This window comes from Rattus norvegicus, chromosome 2, assembly GCF_036323735.1.
Source record: "Rattus norvegicus strain BN/NHsdMcwi chromosome 2, GRCr8, whole genome shotgun sequence".
Lineage (NCBI taxonomy): Eukaryota > Metazoa > Chordata > Mammalia > Rodentia > Muridae > Rattus > Rattus norvegicus.
The window spans coordinates 185,599,632-185,619,084 of NC_086020.1; the positions used below are offsets into that span (position 1 = coordinate 185,599,632).

Sequence of the window (19,453 nt, forward strand, 5' to 3'; positions counted from 1 at the left end):
GCAAACTGACTACTTACCCTGTGGGCAGACACTCTTCTAGTCTTTTGTGCTGGTAGCCGGAGCTAGGGTTGATCTGACCCCCTGGGGTACAGGCTGTGGCCTGGACAGTGAGCTGATGGCAGGCACACTTGGATCTGCAGAGAGAGAGAAGGTAACTACAGCTGTGGTTCTTAGGTTCATGAGGATGAGGGCTGGGCATAGTGATCCACATCTGTAATCAACATTTGAGACATAGAAGTTGGAGGATCAGTGGTTAACTGCTATCCTCAGCTAGTAAGTTCCGGCTGGCTTGAGCCATCTTAAATAAAAACTGAGCTGAACACACAACTTAGGACCTGCTAGCTATAGTCACTCATCTTAAGCCAGGCTCTTCCATGCCCAAGGTGCCCATTGTGGTAAGGAGGTGCACCTGCTGAGTGGGTGACCTTGTTGGCAAGGACTGCCTAAATTTTGAGAAATAGAAAGGCTCTAACCTCCAGAGCCATGCTGAGCAAGAAGCAAGCTCTACTATGGCAAGGTGGAGCTAAAAGCCATACTTTTAAGCAGTTCTTGGTTATGTAAACTCTTTCACTTGCCAGGAACTTCCAGGCCTCACCCTCAGTCACCAGGGACTCCCAATAGCCCTTTAAGCCATCAACAAACCTGAGCCTTAGGGCAAAAATCAACCACAAAGGATGGGGGTAGGGTAAAGGTAGTAAGAACAAGCATGAATAAGATACAGTGAGAGTAGAGTAGATATAGAGAATCATAGTGCAGAAAACAGAGACAAGATGAAAGTTTAAGAAAAGGGGAGACGGGTTGGGGAATTAGCTCAGTGGTAGAGCGCTTGCCTAGCAAGCACAAGGCCCTGGGTTCGGTCCCCAGCTCCGGAAAAAAAAAAAAAAAAAAAAAAAAAAGAAAGAAAGAAAGAAAAGGGGAGACAAAAATAGCAAGTGGGGATAGGAACAGAACAATTCCCAGGGTAACTCATGGGGCCATATAAGACTATCAGACCCTGGTGTCCCTATCTCATGTCTTTCTTTTTTTCTTTTCAGTAAGATCTCACTGTGTAGCTAGCCTAGGCTGGCCCAGAGCTCAAGATGAACCTGCTGCAGTGCTGAATTTCAAATGCTGAGATTACAGGTCTGTGCCACTGCACCCAGCTTCTGTATCTGTATTTCACAATGGCTTAGCAGAATTCTAGCTGAAAGAGGAAAGGGAATATAGAAAAAGCAATACAAATAAAAAAGAATAAAAGAATAAAAAGAAAAGCAACTGTATTAAACCTGAAGGCAGAGACAGCAATGTCTGCACACCCCACCAACTCACTTATCCCGACACCCATCCTTGCAGTCACAGCCAACCAGAAATTCAGGGCCTGTGTTAATGAAAACACCCTTGCCAGGAATGCGTTCCTTGCTGTAGGCCACCTGGGGTGGGGGAGTTGTGTCAATCTCATTAACACAGGACAGGGGAACATCTTCTTTGCCATAGGTGATGTCCAAAATATAGTAAAAAGGTTTAAAGGGCTGGAACTTTCTGTCAACAAGGACATATGGATCCAAACAGAACATCTCCAGGTACAGGAAGTCACAGCCAGTCTCAAAAAGGTAGCGCTCTATTTCCTGCATCGTCCGAAGGCAGAGACCACAGGGTGTCTTATAGATTACATGGAAGCCCATCTTGCGGTTAACTCTGCGACGTGCTGTCATCCTCCGGAAGTCATACAATAGTGGGACCAGTAGAGGGTTTTTGCCCCGATATTGTTCATTCCTCATGGGTCTAATCCGGGACAAACAAGTGTAACTGCAGACATGAGGTAAATAGAAAAGCTTCTCCATAGGGGCACGATAGGAGGGCTCAGCTGGTGCCCGCTCTAACATGCCGTGGAAAGCTGGAGGGGCCGGTGGTCCAGGAGGAGCAAGAGGCCCTGGAGGGGCTGGAGGCCCAGAAGGGGCTGCAGGTGCTGGGGTAGATGTTACAGAGGCTGAAGGTGATCTGCAAATGAAAAGCAAGATATTAGATCAGAAGGCAACAAGCCTCTTTGCTATATAGTTTTCTCTCCATCTGGCTAAGTCATTTCTCTCATCTTTCATACAGTTTTTTTGTTTTATTGTTTGAGACAAGGTCTCATGTAGCCCAGAATATTCTGCAGCTCCCAAATCTTCTGCTCTGTCCTCTCAAGAACTGAGATTACAGGTGTGTACTAATACACCAGCCAGCTGTGCTCGGGACGCTAAAGAACAAGGTCAGATCCTTTGCCTTACCAAACAAACCTGGACAACAATGTAATGCTACTCCCTGTTGACTCCTCAGACAGACTGTCAACAGTTCAATAGGGTACTTCTAAACATCCTTGCCATCTCCTAAAAGTCAAGGAGAAGACCTGATGGTCTTTCTGCTGAAGCAATGATGTTACAATGTTCAAGAAGTTTTGGCAAATGACTTTCTGGTGATAGTGTGTTTCTTAGACATGAAATTTCTAATTAACTATTCTTATTACCAGCTTCTCAGAAGCTGCATTTTCAAGACCATGTTTCTCACTGACATGACTTTAAAGGCTCTTGGAGTCCATCCAACTGCCCAGTGTCTGAGGTATTCTTACCTGTATGTCTGGTTCATTCCAATTTTCCCAGGGGGTACATTTTCACTGAGTGTGGGCGAAGTAGGGGAGGAATGGCCAGAACTCACAGATCCTGGTCGGAATGATGTGCTCTTTTTGGCTACTTGCTTCCGTGATTGAGCAAGCTGGCTTTCTAAGCTTCTAAGGGGATTGAGAAGAGACCATATAGTAAGGATTCCGAAGGTATGTGTGGTAAAAAACAAACAAACAGAATACCTGGAAGTAAAAAGATTGACGAGCACTTACTCACTGTCGCCTGCCTGGGGGGAAAGAGGAAGCATGGGAAGCGGGGCAGGTGGGACTATAGGCTGCAGGGGCTCCATGGGCTTAAACTGGATTCCAGTACTCGTTAGATCCTGAGTGTACTGAACAACAGGACCTTTGCTCCTCACAGCACCTACAGGAAAAACCAACAAAAACTGACTGTTGAGAGGATGACAGCTGTGCCAGATACTCTTATGCACAAACCCTATCAACTAATGTAATATATTCACGTAGGAAATGGCCAGGCAGAGGTGGTGCACACCAGTAGTCCCAGGAATGTAGAAGTAGATAGACTTCTGTGAGTTCAAGGCCAGCCTAGACTACAGAGTGAGTTCCAGGTTAGCCAGAGCTACAGAGAAACCCTGTCTCAGAAAAACAACAAAAAGAAAACCCAACACAAATGAGAACAAGAAGAATGCAGCAAATAGAATATAAAGATGGCTCAGTGACACAAACACAAGGACGTGAATTCAAACCTATGTAAAGCCAGGCATGGCAGCATGTGTCTGTAATCCCAGTGCTGCTGCAGGGAAGTAGGGGGTGGAGAACAGAGAATCCCCCATGCAGGGCAGTTAGCCTTACACATGTAGCAATGAACAACACAACTTGGATCAAACAAGGAAGATTAATTCTAAAGCTGGATGGTCCTCTGATTACACAAGCACTTTGATATGAGTATGCTTGTATTCTCATACAAAAGTGGTAAATGACACATTTTTCTAAGTGTTAACCTCTTTTGTTCTTACTATTTATACCAGTAAGAGGGTATACTAGTAAACACTGGTTTTGGAAAGACTTGTTTTTTTGGGGCATGGTCACATGTAATCATGACTGGCCTCAAACTCACTGAGTAGCCAAGGACGGTCTTAAATTGCAGATGTTCCCACTTCTGTCTTCCAAGTGCTGGAACTGATTACATGTGTGCACCAACATGTCTGGCTATATGTGGATATTTAGAATAAATAAAAATCATAGCAATGTGGAGGCAGGTCCACAAAGCCACCAACACTAATGGAAATATTTTAAACACGTCTTTATCCAGTGAGTTGGTGGTGTTGCTGTGGTAAACAAAAGGGCAGCTGCCATACATTAACTTTCTGTGCTAGTCTGCCCTGTCTTTTCCCTCCCCGGGTGTCTTTTACGGCATACCCATATTAGGACGGGTTCTGAGTTGCCCCCCTTGCTTCTTCTCCATTGCAGAGGCTGAGGATGTCTTCATACTGAACATAGGTTCCAGGCGTGTAGAGCCTCGATAGATCCACTCACATCTTTTGTCATCCTGGGAGGCAGGGCAAAGGGAGGGAGAAAAGCAGTTCATGGTTAGACTCAATCCTGTCTCTTGTGGAGAATATATACCATGTGTCACCTCTTATCATCAGGCTCGACAGCAAGTGTCTTTACTCAATTTACCATTTCCCTGGCACCTGGCTCCCTAAGACTACCACAAATTGTTCTTTGGAAGAACATTACCAGAAAGAGGATCCTGACTAGGCTGCCATCAACCTCTTCAACTCGAGACTTCCACCATGTGCCTTCCCACTCAGTCTTAATAAGCTGGCCACTCTTGAGAAGTACCATTGGGCGGTTTGGATAGGCAGTGATATATTCTTCTATGAAGTCTCGGCAGGAGCTGTCTTCTATGTCCTCCCAAGTCTTTTTCACTGTCCAAAGGAAAGAAGCAGAGCTAAGTATAGGAAGGACATATCTTTAAAGGAAAGAACAGCTGGCACTTCCAAAAATCAACAGAAAAAAATCCCTCAAGAGAAGAAAACCAAGACTATCTTACGTACAGAGGCTAATGTGCAAATGCATATACAAGTTAAATACTAAACTAAGCCACATGCAAACCGAAGCAATTCCTGTGAAAGAAACAGACACTTCACTTTATGCAGAATCTTAATAACCCCTAGATATAGTAAACTAATATGAAACAATCAGTCCTTCCCTCTTCTTTGTTTCTTCATCTTTCCTTCTTTTTGTTTTTTTTTTTTTGAGACAGTTTTCCTGTGCAGCCTTGGCTGTCCTGGAACTTGCTTTGGAGACCAAGCTAGCCTCCGGAGATCCCCCGCCATTGTCTACCCAATGCTGGGATCAGAGGTGTGCACCACCACTGCCTGGCTTACTCCTTTTTCTTATCAATGCTGGTGATCCACAAGCAAAGTAAGAGCTGTCCACCACTGAGCGACAACACAGCCTATTGTTTCTTTTTTCATCCCCCCCAAACTTTTATTTCTTTCAAAGATTTTTTTTTAAATTTTAGGTACTTTGCCTGCATACTTCTGTATATCATGTATGTGCAGCCCTCCAAAAGAAGTGAGAAGAGTACATTGGGTACCCTGGAAGTGGAGTTACTGAAAGTTATGAACTGCTAAATACAAGGGCTGGGAACTGAGCTTGGGTCTTCTGCAAGAGCATCGAGTGCTTTTAACTGCTGAAACATCCTCCAGCCTAACTCAGACACCTCGCCCTGACATAGGCTGGGTGCCATGGCACACATTTGCAACTTTAGCATTGTAGGGGGAAGGTGGATTCAAAAAGAATGATGGCCCACCCACCAGTGAGCAAGCCAGCCTAGCCAAGCCGACTGGTCAGAGCTTCAGTGCAAGACCCTGTCTAAAGACATTAGGAGAAATATAAGGTAAGAAGACACCCAACATTAACTTCTAGCTTTTACACATACACATACACACACACACACACACACACACACACACACACACACACACACACACACACACACACGAATGGTGTCATGTACCAATATTCTCAGCACATAGACAGAGGAAGAAGACTAGACATTCAAGAACAGGGTGGAAGGGCTAGAGAGATAGCTCAGAGGTTAAGAGCACTGACTGGTCTTCCAGAAGTCCTGAGTTCAATTCCCAGCAACCACATGGTGGTTCATAACCATCTGTAATGGGATCTGATGTCCCCTTCTGGTGTGTCTGAAGATAGCTATAGTTTGCTCATATATAATAAATAAGTAAATAAAAAGTTCAAGGACATCCTTGCCTATACACAGAATTCAAGGTCAGCTTGAACTACAGGAGACATGGTTAAATAGTTAAAGCACTGGCCATGAAAGCAAGGTGACCAAGCTCACAGAACCCTTGTAAAAACTATGCAGGTGTGAAGACCCCCTATAATTCTAACATTCAGGAAGCAGAAACAAAACATTCCCCAAGGCAACCTGGCTAGCTGCAGTTGGCAAGCTCCAGGTTTAGCCAATAATTCTGCCTCAATAAACAGTAAGTAGATAGCAATTATGGAAAACATCTAATATCAACTTTGGTCTACATACAATTCCAAGCACATGTGAATGTGCAAACATAAAACTTAAAAACTCAAAAGACTCTGCCATGTGTTTATTTCCATGTTAACAATAAGCAACTGATTCTTCTGCAATTCAAAACAATTGTGGATCTAGGGAGACAGTTCGGTGGGTAAGAACTCTTGCTATACAAGTGTGCTTGTGGACTTGAGTATCCATCCTCAACACACATGTAAAAAAGTCATGCATGCTTGTAACTCCACCTTTAGGGGGTAGATACATGTAAATACTGGGAACTCTCTGCAGCTAGACTAGCTGAGGAAGCGTGTAGGGACACTTACATGGTCGGCAAATGGGATACAGCTCGGACTGAGTGACATAGGAAGCATAGCCATCATCAAAAAAAATTAAAAATCTGCAGGAAAAGGAAACAGACATGGAGGTTATAGAGAATGTTTATCACAGGGTCCTTTATTATACTTTTCATTCTCTGAAACACAGACTAGTCCACTCTCCTTTTATTTTCCCCTATACTAAAAAAACACTTTCTTTCTTCCAGGCACAGAGACACACACCTTTAATCTCAGCTCTCAGGAAGGAGAAACAGGAGGCTTTTTATAAGGTTCACAGCAACCTGTTGACATGCATGAGACATTTCTCCAATCCCAGCACTCAAGAGCCAGAGGCAGGTTTGTGAGTTTGAGACCAATCTAGGAACATAAGTGATAATGGAGTTGGAGAGATGGCTCAGCAGTTAAGAGTACCATAATCACTTCCAGGACCTAACTAAGTTCAGTTCCCAGCACCCAAATAATGGCTTACAACTATCTGTAACTCCAGTTGCGGGGGAATTCAACATTCTCCTTTAGATCCTGCAGGTTTCAGGCATGCATGTGATGTATATACATACACACAAATAACACATCCATACACATAAAGTAAGACAGATAAATCACTGTTGATACTTTCTTCAACTTGTTAAAAAGAAGAAAAAGATGTGTGATAGCAGTCTGAGCAAGGTATAGAAGTCTAAAATAAAAAAGTACACACATGCACACACACACACAAAGAATGACATGAAAAAAAAAGAGACACGGTTTCCGATCATAAGGAAGACACTGAGGACACAAAAGCTAACAGTGAAATGCTGACCACAGTATAAGAGATGGGCACCATGCTCCCAGCCCCTACTCCTCTACAATCTACAATCCCTGTCTGGGTACCTGAGCTTGTTCTTGACGTTAGGGGTCTCAGCTACAATGCCAGCATAAAGCCAGACCTGATTTCCATCTTTGTATTTGGCCACCACTCGACTGCCCACAAACAGCTTGTCAGCAGGAGGGTGGTAATCATAGGCAATATGGTTCCCAGACAGCAGACTCTTTCCTTTGTTGTCAAATTTCACTTTGTATTTCTTTCCTAGCCCTGTATAAAAGAAAAGACAAACAAAATTAAAAAAAAAAAAAAAAAAAACCACCAAACAAACCAAACCAAAAGCTGTTTCCTTTCTACGTTTAGTCCTGGGTGAAACACAGCAGACAAAAGCAAAGGCTGTGGGAAAGTCAGCAATGGAGGCCCCCACAGGCTGCCTTGGCTTAGCCCTTCCTCCAGCCTGGACATACATACCGACAGTCTGGATGGCAATGAGGGTGCCTTTGTGCCACGTCTTAGTCCTCTTCTTGCCCAGAATCCGCATGCTGACTATCAGGTCCCCATCTTTGCTCAGTTCTCCAGACACCTGACCCAAGGTTCCTATAAACATGGAGTTGTTATAAAGAGTGATGTCAGGGGTTGGACGGGGAAAGGGAAGGTCCAGAGGGCAGGAAGGTAGGATGGGGCTGTAGCTCAGCGGCTGCCTTGCCTGCTCAGGGCCCTGAATTTGAACCTCAGCCCTGTATACGCCTGGCATAGTTCATGGTGTAATCTCAAGTACTCAGGTAGGGAAGGCAGGAGGATCAGAAGTTTAAGGTCATCCTCAGCAACACAGGAAACTCAAGGCCAGCCTGGGATACAAAAGATACCATCTCAAAATCAGAAGGCAGTGTAGAAACAGAGGAGACTGAGGCATTCTGTGACCATTAGCCACTTTTGCTAAACTTTGGACAGAAGAGGCAGAAACACAAGACAACCAACTGCTTATGCGGACAGGAGAAATGAATACAGAACATCCCCACGACTCTACCTCCGTTGGCGTACCCTACTAGCCTCTGCCACAGCCAACTATGGCCCACTCCTTACCAACAGCAACTAACAACGGTTAACAGCCTGAGCCACCACATCCATCAGTCACCTCAGACTGACTGTGGACATAAAACTATGTTAAAAAGAGACTGGCAAGTCAAACAGCACTGTGAGAGGCAAAGCTGTCAATAACATTCCGGAAAGAACTCACGTCTCATCTATGCAGGTACTCCTCGACACTAACCTTTATGTAGATCTTGAGAACTGCTTTTCTTATTCACAGCATCCATGAACTTCTGGACATCTTGAGCTGATTTTCTTAAGGCAGCCATAGCTTCACGAAGCTATAGGAAAATAGAAAAGAAAAAAAATTCAGTTTCATGAGTTAGACACAACGTGAGAAGACACAAGAACTTAGAGACAGCCCTGACCTAACATGCATAGGGACCCCTGGTTTAGAACCCACTGCTGCAAAAAAGTAGAAAGACAAAACAATATAAAAAAACAGGACAAAGAACACTTCCTGTGAAATAACTGTCTTCAATAATTAAAATAGATTCAATTGTATGTGAAAGCCAGACAGAGGCAACTTCTCAATTAGTCTGCATTCTTGCAATATCTACAAGACGACTCTAATGAATGGAGCTAACTACATGGTGAATACACGGAAACTAAACTCAATTTATGCTTAGGCAAAAACATATTACTACTTTCAAAAGCTTCTTCATTATGTGTGCATTGACATTCATTTCATCCGCATGTCTGTACAAGGGTGTTGGGTACCCTGAAAATCGAGCTATAGTTGTGAGCTGCCATGTGGGTGCTCGGAATTGAACCTGGATCCCTGGAAGATCAGCCAATTCTTATCTTAACCAAGGAGCCATCTCTCCAGAACTGCTTTTTTTTTTTTTTTTAAATAAAGACAGGGTCATCTGTATTCCAAGCCTTCGAACTTATGTAGCCGAGGGTGGTAAGACTGAACTTCGGATCTCTGGGCCTCCATCACTTCAGAGTGTTGGGATTACAGGCATGCATCACCAGAAAACTGCTAGTGTAATGGTGAACTAAGGCCAAAGACTATATATATTTTAAAGATTTTATTTATTTTGTGTTATGTGAGTACACTGTAGCTGTCTTCAGACACACCAGAAGAGGGCATCAGATCCCATTATAGATGGTTGTGACCCACCATGTGGTCACTGGGAATTGAACTCATGACCTCTGGAAGAGCAGCTAGTGCTCTTAACTGCTGAGCCATCTCTCCAGCCCCCAAAGATATATATGTGGAAGGTTATGAGTTACCTTCATGTGGGTGCTGAGAACTGAACCCACGTCCTTTGTAAGATCAGTGAGTGCTCTTAAACACAGAACCACCATTTTAGCCATATATTATTATTAATAAGGTTTTCAAGACAGTTTCACTTGTAGCTCTAACTACTGTGGAATTCCCTGTGTAACCTAGGCTAGCCTCACATTCACTGAGTTCCACCTGCCCCTGACTTCTCGGTGCTGAGATTAAAAATGGGTACTGCCATGCTCAGCTACATTCACTAGCATTTTTGTTGTTGTTATTATTTTGGTTTTTTGAGACAAGGACTTTCTACATAGCCTTGGCTGTCCTGGAATTTATCATATACAACAGACTGGTGTTCAACTCACAGAGATCCAGCTGGCTCTCTTTCCCCAGTGCTAGGACTTAGGTTGTGTGCCACCAGGCCTTGCTTTAATTATATCGTACTTCTGCTTACCCATGTAAGCGAATGCCAACTGTATGTAGGTCCCTCCAGAATCCGGAAGAGGGCACAGGGTCCTTTGGAGATACAGGCTGCTGAAAGCCTCTCAACATGGGTGTTGGAACTAAACTCCAGTCTTCCAGAAGAGCAGCATGCTCTCCTTAACTACTATCTATGCCTGCAGCCCAATTTCATGATTCTTAACTTCCTATATCCAACTCAACTCACCTTCTGATCTTTTGGCGTTCTGCTCCCAGCATCACCTATGGAAGAAAAGAACTTCATTGAAGGAAAGCAGGGCCTATGAACCCAGCTACTTGAGAGACTAAGGCACCTTTGAGACATGTTGTATCTACAGAACAAGAACTAGGCCAGCCTGGGCAATTTAGACCCTGTCTCAAAATAAAAAGCAAAGTAGGGCAAAAGGAACATAGTATATTAAGGTTAGCCTGGTTTAAGTTACACTGAAAGCCAAGCAAAACGTGTAAGAGTCAAAATATAAACACCAGGGGTTCAAGTAAAGGATCAGAGGCTCAGACAGAGTAGTTCTATTGCAGAGGATCTGGATTTGGTTTCTAGTACCCATATTGGCCACTCACAACCACTTGTCACCACACCTCAGTGGATCCAGTGCTGCCCTCTTCCTCTTTTTCTTCTTATTTTTTTTTTTTTTTTGGTTCTTTTTTTTTCGGAGCTGGGGACCGAACCCAGGGCCTTGCGCTTCCTAGGTAAGCGCTCTACCACTGAGCTAAATCCCCAGCCCCCTCTTCTTCTTTTTTTTAATGCTTTATTTATTGTAGCTATCAGATACACCAGAAGAGGGCATCAAAACCCATTATAGATGGTTGTGAGCCACCATGTGGTTGCTGGGAATTGAACTCAGGACCTCTAGAAGAGCAGCCAGTGCTCTTAACTGCTGAGCTATCTCTCCAGTCCCATGGTGTCCTCTTCTAAGCTCTGAGTCCAGTTATACTCACAGGAGCACTCCCCCACACAGACAGATAAATTTTTAACACAGCAAAAATAAAATAAATAATAAAATAATAATAAATAATAATAAAAATAAATCATTGGGGCTGGAGAGATGGCTCAGTGGTAGAGAGCACCGACTGCTCTTCCAGAGGTCCTGAGTTCAATTCCCAGCAACCACATGGTGGCTCACGACCATCTGTAATGGGATCCCATGCCCTCTTCTGGTGTGTCTGAAGACAGCTGCAGTGTCCTCAGATAAACATAAATAAATCGGGGTTGGGGATTTAGCTCAGTGGTAGAGCGCTTGCCTAGGAAGTGCAAGGCCCTGGGTTCGGTCCCCAGCTCCGGGGAAAAAAAAAAAAGATAAATAAATCTTAAAAAAAAAAAAAAAAAATCATTAAAGAGGAAAAACAATCTTTAAACTCCCAAACCAAACAATTAAGTATAGAGTTGATGGGGGTACATTTACTGGTAACATATATGAGTTCCTAGGTTCAATTCCCAGGGAAAAGGGAAGGTATTGAAAGAGTTACTGAAAGGGATCTGGAGATAAAAATGGTAATGGCTGGCAGTGCTTATGTCTAGATAAGTACTGAGACAGGTGGTAGTTTATCACACTTAAGGTAACTGTCACCTATTTGAACTTCTGTAACAATAATTATTCACACAACTTAAAAATGAAATGAGGCTAATGAACTTGAGCAAATGTTTATTTTCTAGAAGCACTGTGCAACAAAACTACCAACGATTAAAGAAACATCCCACACCTAACACTCTTCACTTCATTAATACCTTGCTGTTAGTGTTCATGAAATGTAGTTACTTTATCTAAGGAAATCATTTTAAAATTGGCTTATTCTTAAAAGTTCCTATTAAGGTATAATCTATGTGCGTGTAGTTCAGTGAACTGCAATCCATTCATTAGACTGTGAGACTATCGTGGTACACTTACTTTTAGAATATTTTCATCAGTCCAAAAAGAAACTCCATGCTCATTACCCAGCATTCCCTTTCCCTGACTTCCCTAAACCCAAGCAACCAGAAATCTACCATCTATCTCTACAGATGTGCCTGTTTGGACATTTCATATAAACGAGTCATACAATTTGGGATCTACACAGGTTCATCTGAGTAGCACAAGTCAGTACAGTTTTATAGCTGAACTGTAACCTACTATAGACAGATGCCATGTATTTGGTTTTCCATTTCTCAACCTACCTGTTTCTACTTTTTAGCTGTCATAAATAATGCTAAAATAAACATTTTTATTCTTTTTTGTTTTTTGATAGTGTGTTTTCACATAGTGCAATTTGGCCTGGCATTTACTATGTAAGTGGAAGGTGGCTTGAACCTACAATCTTTATTGTGTCACTTCCTCAGTGCTGTTTTAGCCATTTGGTGGCAGTGTACTCCTTTAGTCCCAGAACTCAGGAGGCAGAGCCAGGTGGATCTGTGCACTCAAGACCAGCCTGGTGTACAGAGTAAGTTCCAAGGCAGCCAGGGCTACATAGAGAAACCCCATTTGAAAACTAAAAACAAAAGAACTCTATCCCTGAGTACTGGTTTTATAGGTATGCACTACAGTCCAAAAGTGGTTTGATTTACATGTTGGCCCATTATGAATGATGCTGAGAATATTTTCTTGTGTATATACCACCATTTATAAGACTACAAAAGCCAGATGTTGTGGCGCCCATTTATAACCACAGCTTTAACAGAGGCAGAAAGATAAGGTATTTAGTCATCTTTACTTTCACACTGAATTTTAGGTCTGCTTGAATTACAAAAGACCCTGTTTCAGAACAAACATACCCAAACAACCCCCCCCCCACAAACAAAAAAACAACTTCAAAGTATCAATTTAAAGTCCTTACTCCTCTTCATTTTTAAGATAGGGTTTTACTAGTCCTGGCTGGCCTAGACCTTGCAGTATAAACTAGACTGTCCTCAAACTCAGGGATTCACTTATCTCTGCCTTCCAAGTCCTGGGATAAAAAGCATGGACTACTATATCCAGCCTCCAAAAACTTACAAATAAAACTGTCTTCACTGTTATAGAATTCTTTCTTTATTCTAAGCAATAATAGACCTTTTGAACTTAACCCTATCTTTCCTGTTGGGACAGTCTCATTCTGCCACCCAAGGCTGTCCTAACTCATAGTAATTTTCTGCCTGAATGCTAATGTCACTGTCTCCAGAACAACCACCACCACTACCAAAACCAGCCTGGTAAAGACAAACCCTGTCAGCCCCAATCACTGGTAAATACAGGCAGCCTGGAACTCTCATACTTTAACAGTGAGGACCTTATATGTGTTAGGCAAATGTTCTACCACTGAGCTATTTCCCCAGCAGTCATGAGAATATAAACTGGTACAACTGCCTTGAAATACCATGGCAATTTTGCCTAAAAAAATGTTACTGCAATTTCCACAAAACATTTAAACAAAAATATCCACAAAACAGCATCATTCATAACAGCCCAAATGAAGGACAAATATAGGAACTGGTTCTGGCTGGCTGGATCCTGGGGATCCAACTCGGTCATAGGGCTTGATGCTAAGCTCGCTGAATGAGCCATTCCTCAGCCCTGCTCTAAACTTTGGCCAGAGAAACTTCTTTTAGCAGTGAGCAGACTCATAACTGGTCAAAGCACTAATAAATGACTGTTAAGTGCTCAACCTAAAAGGGACAGCTGTAAGCACACTTAGCCAACAAGCATCAGGACACCATTGTAGAAGAGGGTTAGGGTAGGATGGGGAGCAGTGTTGGGAAAGATCATCTTCTGACTTGCCAGGGCCATGGGCTCATCAACTCACAGCAGCACTGGTTACCTGCCCTAAGACCTGTACTAGAACAAGTCAGTCAGCATTCCAGCAAGAATGGGGGAGGGGCACCAAGCCCTACCCCTCCCTGAGGAACTATTGGCAGTTAAAGGTTGCTAGGGAAAGGGAATTTTTACTCAGGGATGTAGTCACTGGTAAATTGCCCAAGAACCCCACACTCATGTATGTGCAAGCTACCCAAATTTAAACTCAGTGGATTAGAAAAAAAATTTAAAAAACAGAACAATACATTAGAGAAGGAAGGGGACAGATGTGGGAAGATGAAAGATTCCAGATAGTATGGGAAGTTGGTATATATGATAAAAATACATTTTTACATATGCATGAAACTATCAATGATAAGTAGAAAATTATAAAATTGACACCTATGATCTTGGCACTTGGGAGGTAGAGGTAGGATGATCAGGAGCTGAAAATAATTATCATGTGGTCAGTTTGAGGCCAGACTGGCTTATAACAGTGTCTAAAAATACACAAATTATAAAAACAAAACTCCAAATAAAAGGAGTGAGATGTGGTAGCATTTGTCTAAAATAATCGACTTTGGGAAAGGAAGCAGGAAGGCCTGCTATGGTTACATAGTGAGTCTAAAGTCAACCTGGAATCATGAAACCTTGTCTCAAAAAAATCACTCATCAACAAGTGAATGGATAGTAAGCCAGTATATATGTATGTGGAGGAATATGCAATTCTAAAGAAAAATGAAATCAAAACATTTCCCAAAAAATGGAGGAATTGGTGATCAAAGACAATAAGTACAACAAACCCAAATACAGGATAAAATTTCACAAAACAGAGATACCATCTGTCAGACTGCATATCCCTGTACAGGAGATACAATAGTCAGCACAGCACGTGTACACCAACTACCAAATACCGTGTCGAAATGGGCCTGACAAATTATGCTGCAGCCTACTGTACTGGCCTGCTGCTTGCCAGCAGACTGCTTAATAGGCTTGGCATGGACAAGATTTATGGAGGCTGAGAAGAGGTTACTGCAGATGATTACAATGTGGATAACACTGATTGCCGGGTGCCTTCCCTTGCTATCTGAATTCAGGACATATCCAAACTACAAATGACAATAAAATTTTGGGGGCCCAGAGGGAGCTGTGGATGGAGGCTTGACAATCCTTCACAGTACCAAACTATTCTCTGATTATGACTCTGAAAGCAAATTCAATATAGAGCTGAGTGACGTGGCACACATCTTTAATCCCAGTACCCCGGGGGCAGAGGTGGGAGGATCTCTCTAAGTTTGGTGTATAAAGCAAGTTCCAGGACAGCCAGGGCTGTTACATAGAGAAACTGTTATCTTAAAAAACCAAACCAAACCAAACAAACAAACAAAATTAGTCAGTCAGTCAGTCCATTAATCAATCAATAGAGGGGGTAGAGGGAGGCAACAACTTTGGCCAGGTGATAATAGTGCACACTTTTCATCCCAGCACTCAAGAGGCAGAGGCAGGCAGACTGATGTGACATTGAGGCCAGCCTGGTCTACAGAGTGAGTTCCAGGACATCCAAGGCTACCCAGTCTCAAAATAACAAAACCAAACAAACCAACAAACAAAAGAAGAAGTACTGCTCCAACTCTGAGGCTAGTACAGTCTATATGGAGAATTCCAAGCCAGCCAAATACTGTAAAATCCTACTGTAAAATAAAAGTACTACAGAGAGAGATAGTGAGCAAATAGTGTTTGTCATATAAATCCCAAGTCCTGGAAACTGGAATCTCAGGACACAAATCTGTAATCTTAGCACTCGTGAGGCAGAAACCCACTATGAGCTGGCTCTCTACACATGCTAGAATTGGCACTCTTGGTTCAGCGAGACCCAGCTTCCATAATAAAGTGATAAATGATCAAGCAATAAACCTGATGTAAACCTTTGAATTCTACATATATGTACACCCACCCATAAACGTTTACTCCCAAACATGGGCATGTGCATGTACACTGTGACCATTAATATTGACTTGAGAGAATTTAAAATTACTTGGGAAATGGAAGTCTGTGCAAGCCAACAGGAATTACTTTGATTATATAGAGGTGGATGGACCTGCCACCTGTGAGTGGTACCATTCATTCCACAGACTTCATAAATAGACAAAGAAAGCTATCAGAGGAGCAGCAGGATGAGACATTCCATCTGTTTCCAGATTGCAGAACGATGTGACCACATTCTTTAGGCTTTTGCCACTGTGAAGTCCCCCACCATCATGGATATGATTTGGAAATGTGAACCAGAATAAGACCCCTTAACCTTCAACTGACTTTGTCAGTTATCACAGTAACTGAGAAAGAAACTGAGACAAAGGCAAACTATACACAAACACATGGGAGGGGGTGGCAGAAAATATACCTTATCTGAAATTGGAAAAGGAAACACTTGGAATGCTAACAATACCTACATTTTGTTATAAAAATTGTCAGGTAATTTGGCATATTGATTTGTGACAATGTGATTCTTCATCTTCTACCTGCTTCTCTTCTACTATTTCAGCTTCCGCTGTAAGATTTTTCTCACCAAAGCTTCATCATTTACCTGAATCAATACTGAGGACATCATCATCTTCATCAGGAATCTCGATTATCTCTGTAGGCTGGGAAGCTTCATCGTCAGAGCTACTGTCATGATACTGTAATCCCAGCTTAGAGTAGAAATCCTTCACCAAAGACTCACAATTAGTCACTTCCCTAGTATGGGAACACATGTAGAAAAATCAAAGCCAGTGGAGAAAGTGCGGTATAAGAACATTAGAATTTATATACGTTTATGCAGTCTACGAGCTCATACGTGTAATCCTAGTACTTAGCCTGAGGTACCAAGACTGTCTAGGTTTGAGGTCACTTTGGTCAATAGAGTGGGTTCATGGCCAACATGGCCTATAGAGTAAGAAACCTTTAGAAACCACAAAAACAGAGCCCAGAACTCGGGAGGCAGAGACAAGCGGATCTCTGGGTTCCAAGGCCAGTTTGGTATACAGAAGTAGTTCCAGGACAGCCAGAGTTACAAGAGAAACCCTGTCTCAAAAAACATAAAATCAACAGAAAAATAAGAAAACACATGTGCACAGGCGCGCGCGCACACACACACGCGCACACACACACACACACACACACACACACACACACACACCAAAACACAGTAACAGGATGGTGTACATATTTAAATACAGACTGTTTGCTCTCCATGTTCCAAAGTATGTTTGTTTCCATTTAATTAGTCCATGAAACAATTTGCAAGAGTTCAATTTTTCCACTTGCTGTAACAAAAATCTTAATATCAGATACTTATTATCTAAGTGGCTTTGGGAACTAAGAAGATAGCTTTAAATAGCAACTTCATTTTGCTGGGTGTTGTGACGCATCCCTTTAATCTCAGCACTGGAGAGACAAAGGCAGATGGGTCTTTGTGAGTCCAGCCCAGTATGGTCTATATAGTGAGTTCTAGGGCAACTGTGTAAAGAGACTTTGTATCAAAAATGAATGAATGAATAAACAAATAAAATAAAAATTGAACGAACAGCTGCACCAGTTTTTAACTAGTCTATCAACAAAGTGCAGTACGAACATCAGCAATCTGGTTATCTTAAATTGCACTGGCAATCTGAAACAGATACTCTGAGAGAATTAGGAATTTTAATGTTTGACAGTTAAAGATAAGTTAAGAGGTTGAGGATGTACCTCAACGGACAGATTGTCTAGCCTTACTGCTATACCAAACACAACATAAACTCTGCATGGTGGCCCACAATTATAATCCCTGCACTCACAATGTTAAAAAACAGGATTATCCATTGGTCAAGATCACATTGAGCTATAGAGCAAATTCAAGGCTGTTATTCATGATATCCCAATGAACTCAACAAACATAAGCGATCGTTTAATCGCAGCACTGAGGAGGCACAAGTAGGCAGATCTCTGCAAGTCTGAGGCCAGCAAGTGCTAGGAATTGGGATCCTGTCTCAGAAAAACAGAAAAGACAGCAGCAACTCTACAATCTTCACTTCCTGGGGATCTTAGTAAGGAAGTTCAGTACAGGAGAAAGACAAGGGAATTCAAGCCTTTAACCTACCTACTGCTGATCACATATCAGCTACCCACAGGGGAAAAGTGTTCTGTTGCAACTCTGCACTGGAAACTCAGAGGAAGTGTAAGGTCCCACATGACTGAATCGGGCAAACTATAAAGTGCTTAGGACAACGACAACAACGATCACTCCAAGGACGATGCAGATGGACATTTCCTTCTGCTTCCATGAACCCTCACCTAGATGCATCATCAAACAGCCGATCAACATAAGCCACCTCAGACTCCTTCTGCAGCACCCACGTCTCCAGCTCTGCCAGCTGCTTCTTGCGCTGCTGTATACAGTCCATCTTTTCCAGTTCTTCATCGATGAACTGACGAAGTTCCTCCATAGAGATACCCAGCTCTTCAACCACTGCCTGCTGCAGCTCAGCAATCTCTGCAGAGTCCGCCGCAGCTGGCGCTGCAGCCAAACTCATGCACCCAGGGAGGGAGGACATGCTTTCGCCCTGTGCGGGAAGAACAAGACGCAAAAACAACTCTAACCTCAACTCAGGCAATTCTGTCTCCTAATAAAAGGCCCTCCTATCCTGCAAACTGTTCTCTCCCCTCCTTCTCCAGAAGATGATCCGGAGATTTCCCGGGGAGACCCTCATCCTCACACACACACAGACCAAAGCCCTGAGGAAGAACTAAGAGCCGAGAGAGACCTTGGGGAACACCAACATGCACTAGGCAGCCACCTAAAACAGTGTTTCGGAAAGCGGAAGAATGCTTATCAACAAGGGAAGGCGCTTCTGTGGAGCTAACCTGCTCCTTAATTTCTCTCTAACACACTGCCTAACCCGAAGTACCCCGTCCACCTGGAGACAGTTGGCCCGTAATGAACTAATTCCAACCGGATTCTTTACTCCTCCCTTCTTACGGAGTTTTGCTTTCCTGTAGAAAGTTGGCTTTTAAAAACTCCTAGGACCATGCGACAGGGCAGCTGCACAGGGGAGGGGTTCTCGGCTGCACCAGGCCCTGGAGTCTACAACCAGCAAAAAAGAAAAAAGAGGAGAGGTCTTTCCTACATCAACAGAGCGAAGCTTGAAGCAATGGCGACCACCCAACAGCCACCTCCGAATAACGCGCACAAGGGTCTCGGCCGCCTGAGCCGCGGAGGAACCGAGGAACGCAGCGGCCTCCGGCGCCTTCTCGCGCCTCCCGCACGCACCACCTCACGCCCACCCGCGGCCACCGCCTTAGGCCGACCCGCCCCCGCCTCGCTTCTCTCCCGCCAAGTTTCCACACACAGCCCTAACCTCCTACAAGCAAACCCTCCCGGGTCCACCTCAGCCTCAGCCTACCTCAGTCAGCCCGCCCCACAGCTCCGGCTCCCAACCGCAAGGGCCGGGTCTCACAACACCGACCCCAGGTTTTACTCCAGGGCTCCGCCTCGCCAAAACCCACGCAAACTGAAGGGAGAGACGGCGGGGGAGGGGAAACAGCGTGAGGAGGCAAAGGGGGATGGGGATGGGAAGCAAAAGGATGGTCCGGAAGCAATATGG

At 43.5% G+C, this 19,453-nt stretch overlaps 1 protein-coding gene across 6 annotated transcripts in view; it reads right to left on the minus strand.

The window, feature by feature from the left end:
• Nucleotides 1–19,453, minus strand: part of Setdb1 (SET domain bifurcated histone lysine methyltransferase 1) — a 31,363-nt gene extending 11,910 nt beyond the window's left edge. The window contains exons 1-15 of one of the 6 annotated variants that reach the window (XM_006232913.4): nucleotides 19,253–19,453; nucleotides 18,829–18,933; nucleotides 18,144–18,412; nucleotides 16,417–16,568; nucleotides 10,280–10,314; nucleotides 8,563–8,662; nucleotides 7,764–7,889; nucleotides 7,361–7,562; nucleotides 6,479–6,552; nucleotides 4,337–4,527; nucleotides 4,016–4,145; nucleotides 2,849–2,999; nucleotides 2,585–2,743; nucleotides 1,309–1,977; nucleotides 18–134 (exon numbers count right to left, since the gene is read on the minus strand). In XM_006232913.4, the coding sequence (XP_006232975.1) occupies nucleotides 18–134; nucleotides 1,309–1,977; nucleotides 2,585–2,743; nucleotides 2,849–2,999; nucleotides 4,016–4,145; nucleotides 4,337–4,527; nucleotides 6,479–6,552; nucleotides 7,361–7,562; nucleotides 7,764–7,889; nucleotides 8,563–8,662; nucleotides 10,280–10,314; nucleotides 16,417–16,568; nucleotides 18,144–18,412; nucleotides 18,829–18,879 (2,426 nt within the window). In that variant the 5' untranslated portion in view covers nucleotides 18,880–18,933; nucleotides 19,253–19,453. Of the gene's footprint in view, nucleotides 1–17; nucleotides 135–1,308; nucleotides 1,978–2,584; nucleotides 2,744–2,848; nucleotides 3,000–4,015; nucleotides 4,146–4,336; nucleotides 4,528–6,478; nucleotides 6,553–6,712; nucleotides 6,992–7,360; nucleotides 7,563–7,763; nucleotides 7,890–7,998; nucleotides 8,535–8,562; nucleotides 8,663–10,279; nucleotides 10,315–16,416; nucleotides 16,569–18,143; nucleotides 18,413–18,828; nucleotides 18,934–18,976; nucleotides 19,168–19,252 lie in introns of those variants that run through there. The other 5 variants (NM_001271175.1, XM_006232914.3, XM_039103159.2 and 2 more) reach the window with 5 other exon arrangements.